The sequence below is a fragment of the Haliotis rubra genome, unplaced genomic scaffold, assembly GCF_003918875.1.
Source record: "Haliotis rubra isolate DU_JTF1 unplaced genomic scaffold, ASM391887v1 Scf65, whole genome shotgun sequence".
NCBI classification, from domain to species: Eukaryota; Metazoa; Mollusca; class Gastropoda; order Lepetellida; family Haliotidae; genus Haliotis; species Haliotis rubra.
This window is the reverse complement of record NW_025767357.1, coordinates 1976010-1987951: the sequence shown is the minus strand read 5'-3', so window position 1 is coordinate 1987951 and position 11942 is coordinate 1976010. Positions and strand designations below refer to the sequence as shown.

General features: G+C 44.7%; 1 protein-coding gene across 1 annotated transcript; it reads left to right on the top strand.

Moving 5' to 3' along the window:
• Positions 1–466: 466 nt before the first annotated feature.
• LOC124257129 (probable small intestine urate exporter) lies at positions 467–11942 on the top strand. Its single transcript, XM_046691119.1, has 10 exons — positions 467–560; positions 2624–2898; positions 4756–4995; positions 5845–5932; positions 6714–6809; positions 7315–7448; positions 8699–8848; positions 10264–10396; positions 11044–11226; positions 11755–11942. Exons 1-10 carry the CDS (start codon positions 467–469, stop codon positions 11940–11942), a joined length of 1581 nt encoding a protein of 526 aa, XP_046547075.1.

Sequence of the window (11942 nt, the reverse complement as noted above, 5' to 3'; positions counted from 1 at the left end):
TCGTGATAAAACCAGGAAATATCATCATTAATCATAATTGATATGATTCATAACTGATTATCAAAGAGCACATATGCGATATAATCCGTTTGTTTTAATAGGAAGCATGTCCCTTCTCCAATGACTATTACCGCTTAAAGTACACGCTGATATATACATCGCTTCCTTCTGACTGACAGATGCTGGGCCCCCCGCAGACAAACAGCCTTTGTTGTCGAGATAAAAAGTAAATATTGATATATAAACAATCTTTCGACCGCAAGAATGCATTGGTTTGCGGTGAATCAGAGTCCAAACCACACGACTGGAATATACGTTGCAAATATTAATTCGTTTTGGGTTTAAGCGAATTGAATTCAGTAGAACTGGTTTTTAAAAATCAGTTGTATTAACTCCAAGAAGACTTATTTCAGTATTTCTCTAAACTGATAGTCTTTGACGCTTGTTGGCAGACAATTAATAAGAGATGCCGAAGCATTCGATATCCCTGATAAGCCCCAGTGACTTCATCAACCCTAGTAAGACGGACCCCGTGGCGCTTGTGAAGGCAAGGAATCTTGGTGAGTACACTGTTTGTGCAGTATATCATATTTATACGTTATGCAGGTTCAGTGAGTGAGTGAGTGTGTGAGTGAGTGAGTTTTCCGCCGCACTCGGCAATATTCCAGCTATATGGCGGCGATCTGTAAATAATCGAGTCTGGACCCGACAATCCAGTGATCGACAGCATGAACATCGACCTGCGCAATTGGGATACGATGACATCTGTCAACCAAGCCAGCGAGCCTGACCAACCGATCCCGTTAGTCGCCTCTCAGCGACAAGCAATTCTAATCCAGATCTACACCATGCAACATATATAATTTACTCCATGATACACTTACATATTTATAGATTTACTAGGATGTTATTGTATTTTCAAGGCATGTATTTTCGTGATATATTGAGGTACGTACATCGATTTATCGATTTTGATTTTATTATCGGAGAAGACACCTGGTGATATACTCTGGGGAGATGTCTCAGGTGTTCATTGTATATAGCACATGTTGATACGTAACAAATTTTCTCTTGTTTCAAAATTTGACGACTTTTTTGAGTGGCATTTTTAGAAGTTGGAGAGTCAGATTAGGATAAACTTTATGGATGAACAATTTCTTTATTCAGGTGATGTGACGTTTCGATAGAGATTCTTGCATCGTTGTACATATACCTGCGTGACAACGACCAGGGGTGGAAATAACTTTATAATTGCTAGTGTACTCCGGTACAGTGGCACATGTAAAATCACTTGCCCTGATAAGTTTTCCACTATACCGGCCGTTTTATTGTTGATTTTTTAAATAAACAACATAATTAATATTGGAAAGTCAACTGGACACCGGTACAGTGTGAATACAAATTTGCTTGCCCGACAGAAAAAAACACTGCACTCGGGCGTCGGGCAATGGGTTATTTCCACCCCTGTAACGAAACAAGGATCTGTATCGAAACGTCGCATCACCGGAATAAAGAAATAGTTCACCCTTTAAGTTTGTCCTTATCTACAAATTGGACATTACCTAACGTCTAAACTCGTTCCAGCGTGTAAGTAAATGTGTAAGACCAGATCCAAATCGTAGCTTAATCTCCTAAATATTCACCGTTGTACTTTTGGAAAGACGAGTTTAAAACGAAAACAAATTATCCATTTCAATATATGTATTTTAGTTAAATGTTACTCCAAAGTGTAATTTTTTTTTTATTTTTATTTTATTTATTTTCTTATTTTTTTTTGGGGGGGGGGGAAAGATATTTTGACAACCCCTTGTACACCACATGCAACCTCAATGTACCCATGTAGGGAATCGAACCCAGGTCTTCGCATATAGAACGAACTCTTTAACCACTAGGCTACACCCACCATCTGATGATTTTACATAACATACACATACATGTAACGTATTCCTCTATCAAACCTGACAGTAAGTTACTGCCAAGGCACTTCACTTGATTTTTCAGGGTTAGGCATTGCGTGGGAGTAATAGTGTTGTTCGAGACATTGATATAGCACATACTGTCTGAGTGGTATTTTGTCACACCCTTAAAATAATCAATAAATACAATCCCAGTTGCGTAGAACGATGCACATGATATTGATCATTGGATTGTCTGGTACAGACTCGATTATTAACTGACCGCCGCCATATAGCTGGAAAATTGCTGAATCTCGTTTATTTCGTTTATTAGTTAGGTCATGTGAGAGAGATACGACACAGTCAGTCTCACTGACGTTCTCAGCCTCTCTCGTCAGCACTCATCAGTTCTCAGCAGCTCTCTGCGTGTCTTTGCAACTCCCAGTAGTGTCTCAGCAACTCACAGCAGTGTATTGGCAACTCACAGCAGTATCCTAGCAACTCACAGCAGTGTATTGGCAACTCACAGTTGTGTCTAAGCAGCTGCAATCTGGGACATTATGTTGTGTTTCATCCGGTATCTCTCAATGGATATATGACTTGACCCCTACCTACTCATATTTTCCCATTTTAATATGTTTGAAATATCCTCTAAACACAAAGCCTTAAAATCAGGGCTATCTCAAAATGATCACAGAACGGGCAACCTAACTCACTATTTTCCACAGACACAAAAGATGAACCTCTGAAGCTGAAGAAGGATGGGGAGGAGGCCGATAACGTCGATGCTGCCGTTGACGTACCGTCGTTCCTGCAAAAGCTAACGTCGTGGCGTTGGTTCACAGCCATAGTGACCAGCATGGGCGTGGTCTTCATCATTCTGCTTAGGAACTGTATGTCAATGGCCCTGGTGTGCATGACCGGGGGGAGGCGCGGGGGGTCTGGCAACTGGAGCCTGGACGGAAACCTCTCCCTCGCTCTCACCTTTAATGAAACGTTATTCGTAAGTATGACTGGTGCTGGTAGATACGGACAGGAACCGGAAAGTCACGATGACAGGAACAGTAAAAGATATTTCAAGCTGAATCTATAAATATAAAATGCCCCCGGACACGATATTTGTAAGCCTGATTTAGCACCTTCTGTGAGATATATCAACACGCACACAATTGGAGTCATACCAGTTGAAAAACAATGTCGTTGTTTAAGGAGGAAGTATTGGTAGACGGATTGGTAATTTGACGTATCGGTAAAAGAACTTTCAAGTGTGTTTGTTGTTTAACGCCGCACTCAGCCTGCAAAGACCAATGCCAGTTATATGACGGCAGTACGGAGACAATGATACCTGGACAATACAATCCAGTGGTTGATATTGTGAGCATGCATCAAGGTATCAACGGATGTAGTTGTAGTAGTTGGATGAGTAGTAAAGCAGGTGGTAGATGTAGTGGCAGCAGCTGTGATGGGGTTGTAGCAGCAGCTGTGATTGGAGGAGGGGTAGGAGAAGCAGTGACTTGGTAGGGGTAGCAGCAGATGTGACTGGGGAGGGGTAACAGCAGATGTGACTGGGAGGGGGTAGCTCCAGATGTGACTGGGGGAGGGGTAGCAGCAGATGTGACTGGGGAGGGGTAGCAGCAGATGTGACTGGGAGGGGTAACAGCAGATGTGACTGGGGAGGGTAGCAGATGTGACTGGGGAGGGGTAGCAGGCAGTGATTGGGGAGGGGTAGCTGCAGATGTGATTGGGGAGGGTAGGAGATCAGTGACTGAGGGAGGGTAGGAGAAGCAGTGACTGGGGAGGGTAGGAGAAGCAGTGATTGGGGAGGGCAGGAGGAGAAGCAGTGACTGGGGAGGGTAGGAGATCAGTGACTGAGGGAGGGTAGGAGAAGCAGTGACTGAGGGAGGGTAGGAGAAGCAGTGACTGGGGGAGGGTAGGAGAAGCAGTGATTGGGAGAGGTAGCAGCAGATATGATTGGGGAGGGTAGCAGAAGCAGTTATCGGGAGGGTAGGAGAAGCAGTGACTGGGGAGGGTAGGAGAAGCAGTGATTGGGGAGGGTAGCAGCAGATGTGATTGGGGGAGGGGTAGCAGAAGCAGTTATTGGGAGGGTAGGAGAAGCAGTGACTGGGGAGGGTAGGAGAAGCAGTGATTGGGAGGGAGTAGCAGCAGATGTGATTGGGGAGGGTAGCAGAAGCAGTTATTGGGGAGGGTAGGAGAAGCAGTGACTGGGAGAGGGGTAGGAGAAGCAGTGATGGGGAGGAGTAGGAGAAGCAGTGATTGGGGAGGGTAGGAGAAGCAATGATTGGGGAGGGTAGGAGAAGCAATGATTGGGGAGGGTAGGAGAAGCAGTGATTGGGGAGGGTAGGAGAAGCAGTGATGGGGAGGGTTAGGAGAAGCAATGATTGGGGGAGGGTAGGAGAAGCAGTGATTGGGGGAGGGTTAGGAGAAGCAATGATTGGGGGAGGGTTACCAGAAGCAGTTATTGGGGAGGGGTGGCAGAAGCAGTGATTGGGTAGTAGCAGAAGCAATGATGGTATGGAGCGAAATCAACCATATTGCAGTGGACAGAAGCAATGAAAGGGTGGTGGAAGAAACAATGCTTTAATAAAAGCAGCAACGATAGAAGGAAGTAACGGTAGTATTAATAGCAGTAATTTCACTGGAAGAAGTAGTACTGGGCACAGCATTGATTATTTTTCATCATCTCCAAGGGCGGTAGGGTAGTCTAGTGGTCAAAGCGTTGGCTCGCCTGGGTTCGATTCCCCACATGGGTACATACACTGTCTGAAGCCCCGCCGTGAAAAAGCTGGAACATTGCTAAAAGCGGTGTAAAACTATATTCACTCACTCATCCATCCCGCAGATGCCCCGCGGGGAGTTCGACTGGGATAGCGAGACCCAAGGCATCATCCTCTCTGCAGCCTTCTACAGCAGCTTCGTCGCCCCGGCCATCAGCGGTTTCGTCGCCCGGCGGTTTGGAGCAAAGATAGTCGTCGGCGTCAGCGTGGCTGCGTCTGCAGTTGCCACGTTACTGACACCGCTTGGCGCCCGCTCACACGTTAACTTTCTCATCGGTCTGAGAGTTTTCCTGGGGTTCTTCTCAGTAAGTACCTTGCGTTCATGCAATGAAGAAAAGCGTCAATGCTTCTCACACACACGCTAAAGTAAAACGTAGTAGAAATCGTATCCCTTACGTAACATACTGGGTTTGATGCATTGACTCATTGAAAATAGGAAGACCAAAGCGATGTAGGTCCTAGACAATTGCGACATTAAACCTTTGGTGCCTGCAAACCAAGAAACATTTTCAGTGCGGACCGGGATTCGAACCCATGATCACAGCTTTGTACAGAGAATCATGGTACTTTAGGTGATTTTGCCATGTGTGTGCCAAATGACGTACACTTCAGTCAGTACGTAAAACGCCGGTTTGAACAGTATTTTAATCAGTTGACGGCGTATCAGTTGACGGCGTATGGAGTCATACTGCTCCCAAACGCTTACGATTTCATTTAACATCGCAAAGAGGTAATATAGAAATGCAATATCTAACCTATTTCTCTCTCTCACTCACCCGTGAAGATCCGGATTAGAATTGATCTTCAGTAGCCCATGCTTGTCTTAAAAGGCGATTAACGGGATCAGGCGGTCAGGCTCGCTGACTTGGTTGACACAGTCATGTCATCGATTCCCAATTGTGTAGATCGATGCTTATGCTATTGATCACTGGGTTGTCTGGTCCAGACTCGATTATTTACAGACCGCCGCCATATAGCTAGAATATTGCTGAGTGCGGCGTAAAACTCACTCACTCACTCACTCACTCACTCACTCACTCACTCACTCACTCACTCACTCACTCACTCACTCACTCACTCACTCACTCACTCACTCACTCACTCACTCACTCACTCACTCACTCACTCACTCACTCACTGTTGTCTGACTGTAGGGCACCATCTTCCCCGCATCCCTGGAGCTGTGGTCACACTGGGCCCCCGGGCCGGAGCGGGTCCAGCTCGTCTCCAGCACGTACACGGGTACGTAAACTGAGATGCTGTTGTAGTTACCATAGCAACATGACTTGTTGGCATCACGGGGTGCCAGCAACCTTGATATGCACATCCTTTGTTAAGTGGGAGCAAATTACCGAAAGGCGTTAAAACAGAAAATAGCGTCAGTGACTGTTTTAAAGGAACGGCGGTCGTGTTTTGTTGTATAACGCTGCACTCAGTGATGCACTAAATGTGTGGGCTGGTAGTCTTAGCAACAGGCGTCAGCAGGTCGTAGGCGTAGACGTAGGCGTAAACGAAGAAGTCATCACAGTAGTTAAGGTAATAAAGTTGTTGCCGCAATATCAGTAGTAATATGAGTAGTTTCTGACAGAGTTAAAAGAATATCTCGGTAGCTGAAATCAAAATATTATTAACAGTGTATGAAATAAGGCCCGTCCGACCGCCTGAGACGGTCTACATTCCTGACGGACGGTCTAAATTTACAGCTTGATGGTCTGTCAAAAATGTTTCGATGTTCCATACATCTGTGTAAATTCTCCATATTTGGTCTGGTTAAATCCATTTTGGGCTGGTAACATTTTGAAGTTACCAGCCCAGATGTCAGGCTGGACTTTTGGCTTATTTCATACACTGTTATTAACAGTATTTACAACTGGATGTATTTCTACAGTAGATCGACTACATAAACAGCAACATGTGTTTTGTGTGTATATATCATGCCAGTTCTGCATTGATCAAACCAAAGTGATACCCACCCTCTTACGAGCCTCCCCACTGACTCTTCTTCATACATCCACATCCGCAGGTATCAACGTGGGCAGCCTCGCCGCGTCTCTCCTCTCCGGCTTCATCTGCACCATCCCCCACGACAACGGCTGGCCCTACGTCTTTTATGTATTTGGTAAGGGACAAGCAGTGAACTAGACTGTTTGTTTGTTTGTTTGTGTTTGTTTGTTTTGTGTGTGTGTGTGTGTTTTTGTTTGTTTGTTTGTTTGTTTGTTTGTTTGTGTGTGTTTGTTTGTTTGTGTGTTTGTTTGTTTGTTTGTTTTGTTTTGTTTGTTTGTTGCATGAATGACGCCGCCCTCAGCAATATTCAAGCTATCTCACAGCTGTCTCTAAAATGGAGTCTGGACCAGACAATCCTGTGACTGACTTCATGAATATCGATCTACACAACCTTTTCTTTAAGTAATTGTCATATATTGGTGATTTATGTTATTAAATACACGTCCAGATATGTTGTCTTTGGTGATGTTACTTTACGACTTGTATGTTTGTATTTTCGAAACCATTCCTTTGATTGAGATGCAAAAGGAACGTACCAGGACGGCATATTATTAGTTTTGCTCTCATGTGTGGCTCGTCGTAAGACTATATGTTGTAAACAACCTGGATCCCCCCTGCAGGTGGGCTGAGCGCCATCTGGTGTGTGGTGTGGTTCCTGTGTATCCACGACACCCCCGAGACGCACCCGTGGATCAGCCAGGAGGAGGCCCAGTACATCGCCAAGCACACTATGAAGAAAGATGACCAACAGGAGGTATGGGGATAAGCAATATCCGAGTCAGTATGTCTGACTGGAAACGCCCGTCAGGACACCAGGTGATCTGAGCACATTGATCACTCTTGTAGTCTCTACATTCAGCTTGTCGCGACGTGCTATTGAGAGTGGAACCTCTTCGTCCCCCGTATTCCTATATAAGCTCCCCAACCGCTGATTGGTCCAATAACCACTTAGAATACTCTGGAACTAACAATTTGTGTTATTTTATGGACATAAAACGATGTATAACCACTTTCTAATTCTATATATTAGCGTGAAATAATGCATGGCGATAGAATTTGCATTAAAACATATCCTGAGCTTCCTAACTCAATTTACTAAGTGAACATAGAAGACTCTGGTTTTCAGGCGACGAAATAGTCCCCTCACTCTCCTTCCTGCCCTAATTCCGCCACTCTTAATCCAATGCTCAGTCTCCCACGTCCACTTCTTCCACCAACTCTGCCCCCTACCAGCTACCCGACCCTCTCTCCAGTGTCTTCAGACGGTGTTATACGATCTATTACCGTCTGAATAAGGCAACTCTGCCTACAGCAGAATAAAGTGCAACAGGCATATGCATACAGAAGATATTGCATTAAGGTGAGACCGTCACCAAGGTTGGTTGGTTGTTTTACGCCGCACTCAGCAATATTCCAGCTATATGGCGACAGTCTGTAATTAATAGAATCTGGACCACATATCCATGATCAACATCATGAGCATCGATCTAGGCAATTGGGATACGAGGACATGTGTCAACCAAGTCAGCGAGCCTGACCACCCGATCCCGTTGGTCGCCTCTTACTACAAGAATGGGTTACTGAAGACCAATTCTAACCAGGGTCTTCACAGGTCTCCCCACATGGGTACAAAGTGTGAAGCCTGTTGCTTTTCTTTCTCTCTCCCTCACTCACTCACTCACCCAGTTCTAACCCGGATCTTCACGGGTCTAGTCACCAAGGTGTACGATACATACAGGTATCTACAGTAAAAACGTACCTACAACACCAAGTGTGTTACTGACATCCGCAGATTGACTCGTGAAACTTTGTCCGACATTTTAAATAAGGCACCAATACTCGAGTTCTGTTCAACGTACAGACAAAATACAGAATTAAAGTCGATAAATATACGTTTCATACAAACAGTTCGGAAGGCCATACAGCGGTTAGGGCATGTAGAATGGTCATCTGAATTCTTCACCATGTCATTTTAAGCGAGCTGAACAACGTCTTTTCTTCCAGTCGTCCCGGCCGCCGTTCCTGCACATGTTCCTGTCTGGGCCGGTGTGGGCGTTCATCATCGTCCAAACCTGTCACATGTGGTGCTCGAGCATCTTCTTCGCCTACCTCCCTAAGTACATGAGTGACGTCCTCCACTACTCCATCGAACAGGTACGAGCCCACACTCTCCCATAGACTAGCCCCCATAGGAAACCTGCTGAGCATCACCATGCCTTGACCCAAAGACAGTGTAAATATACTGACATTTAGTTACCATGGTCGTACATCGTCCAAGAGATATGGTCTTCGTGCAGCAATATTTCATCATCACCAGTCTGTTGACACAACTGTATCTCCTTCATGGGGGACGGTGGGGTAGCCTAATGGTTAAGGCGTTGGCTCGTCAGGCCGAAGACCCGGGTTCGAATCCCCACATGGGTACAATGTGTGAAGTCCATTTCTGGTGTCCCCCGCCGTGATGTTGCTGGAATATTGCTAAAAGCGGCGTAAAACCAAACTCAGTCAGTCAGTCAGTCAGTATCTCCTTCATGGTATTTTTTTAGAAATCTAGGCCCAACCTAACACATTGATAGTACACATGATAGCAATGGTTCGCCCGTGAGTGTGTTGCAGTGTTATGGTATCGTCGCTAGATGTCTACACAACCCATGTAACAAGAATGTTATTTGCTTACTTCTCGGTTCATAGCCCCTTACGTTCCGTTCCAGTACTGAATGTGCTTGTGTATACTTTACGTGCGGATGTTTAGGGGTACCGTACTAACTCCTGCATTTCAATAATGGACTGAAACATTTTGTATATTCGCTAAGTACCCTTACGAAATTGTACCACGCCTTGCACTACATATTGTTTTTGTTGGTTTGTTGTTTAACGTCGCACTCAGCAATATTCCAGCTACATGGCGGCGGTTTGTAAATAATCGAGTCTGGACCAGACAACCCAGTGATCAACAGTATTAGCATCGATTTATGCAACTGTGATACGATGGCATGTGTCAACCAAGTAGGCGAGCCTGACCACCCGATCCCGTTAGTTGCCTTTTACGTCAAGCATGTGTTGCCGAAGACCAATTCTAACCCGGATCTTCACGATCACTAACATAACACATATTCCACGTGCATCTCGAACACAGATTAAAAATGTTCTGGTTTGTTTTCTTTATGTTTCACAAAGAGGATTTATTGTGAAATCCTATAAACAATTGAGACGGGCATCAACTGACGTAAAAAAGAAAGTATACACCAGGTGGGATTAAGCCAACTCATTATTGTCATGATATCCCTTGCATGAAATCCCAACACTGTAAAGAATAATATGTGCCAAGTTTGTAAGTTTTAAGTCACAATTAGAACTTCAGAACATTATATTATATCAAAATATCAACGTTGTTTTGTTTTTGTTTTTTGGAAAATATTCCTCCCAAAACAGGTATGTTCTATCTATTGTATGTCCGTTTATTTTGTGTTCTAAACATCCATGATTCATTTCACACAAAGCACCGAATCAATTGTTATGACAGGGATTGGTTAAGATATATATATGGATCTACGTTTGATTCTCCGCAGAACGCCATCATCTCCTCAGCTCCGTTCGCCACCAGATTCGTCGGAGTGATGGCGTGGGGATACCTGTCAGATCTACTACTGAGGAAATCGTCCCTCAGCGTCACATGGATCCGAAAAATAGTCCAGTCTTCAGGTAACCAGAAACCGTCATTCCATACCCTACCATTAACGCTAAAACCATAAAAGGGGCGGTGGAGTAGCCCAGTGGTTAAAGCGTCCGCTCGTCACGCCGAGGACCCGGGTTCGATTCCCCACATGGGCACAATGTGTGAAATCCATTTCTGGTGTCCCCCCGCCGTGATATTGCTGGAATATTGCTAAAAGCGGCGTAAAACAAAACTCACTCACTCACTCACTTTGGAGTAAAACTCAAATTTGATTATATATGGTTGTTGAATGCCACACTTAAATATGTTCCAACAATATTACGGACGTCTGTAAATAATCGAGTCTTGATCAGATAATCAGAACAGCGATGAACCAAAATGAGAAACGATAACATACACCAATTATGTGAGTCTGACCATTTTGTCGCCTCTAACGTCATGCTGAGGAGTGCCCGGATATTCACGTGGGGTAAATTTCATGATTTTCTGGGATTGACCCCACAGGTACTTAAGATGAAACCTCATTTCCGTATCAGCTTCGAAACTTACTCCCATGACAAACCTCAGTGCTTACCTCTGTCTAACTGACTGTGTTTACCTGTGTTTACCTGAGTTTACCTGTGTTTACCTGCGTTTACCTGTGTTTACCTGTATGTTTAGCTGCGTGTTTCAGGTTTCCTTGTCTGTGGTGTCTTCACAGTGGGTATCGGCATGGTCGACGAACAACAGAGAGAAATAGCCGTCGCCCTCTTCCTCCTCGCAATGTTCTGTCAGTCTTCCTCCATGTCCTCCTCGTCGGTCACTCCCCTGGATATCGCTCCAAGGTCAGGGACATTTGCTACCTCCATTCCCTGTAGTTAGTCTATGTAGTGGTACAGTTGATTTTATAGCAAAATTCCTCCTTCAAGGATAATTATTATTTTTTAGGTATGTAACATATAACACTCACTCACTCACTCACTTTGGAGTAAAACTCAAATTTGATTATATATGGTTGTTGAATGCCACACTTAAATATGTTCCAACAATATTACGGACGTCTGTAAATAATCGAGTCTTGATCAGATAATCAGAACAGCGATGAACCAAAATGAGAAACGATAACATACACCAATTATGTGAGTCTGACCATTTTGTCGCCTCTAACGTCATGCTGAGGAGTGCCCGGATATTCACGTGGGGTAAATTTCATGATTTTCTGGGATTGACCCCACAGGTACTTAAGATGAAACCTCATTTCCGTATCAGCTTCGAAACTTACTCCCATGACAAACCTCAGTGCTTACCTCTGTCTAACTGACTGTGTTTACCTGTGTTTACCTGAGTTTACCTGTGTTTACCTGCGTTTACCTGTGTTTACCTGTATGTTTGCTGCGTGTTTCAGGTTTCCTTGTCTGTGGTGTCTTCACAGTGGGTATCGGCATGGTCGACGAACAACAGAGAGAAATAGCCGTCGCCCTCTTCCTCCTCGCAATGTTCTGTCAGTCTTCCTCCATGTCCTCCTCGTCGGTCACTCCCCTGGATATCGCTCCAAGGTCAGGGACATTTGCTACCTCCATTCCCTGTAGTTAG

Coding starts and splice junctions, on each gene's coding strand:
- LOC124257129 (XM_046691119.1), top strand. CDS start 467: ATGCCGAAGCATTCGATATCCCTGATAAGCCCCAGTGACTTCATCAAC. Junction 4,996..5,844: donor TTTTCCTGGGGTTCTTCTCA/GTAAGTACCTTG, acceptor GTCTGACTGTAG/GGCACCATCTTCCCCGCATC. Junction 5,933..6,713: donor CGTCTCCAGCACGTACACGG/GTACGTAAACTG, acceptor CCACATCCGCAG/GTATCAACGTGGGCAGCCTC.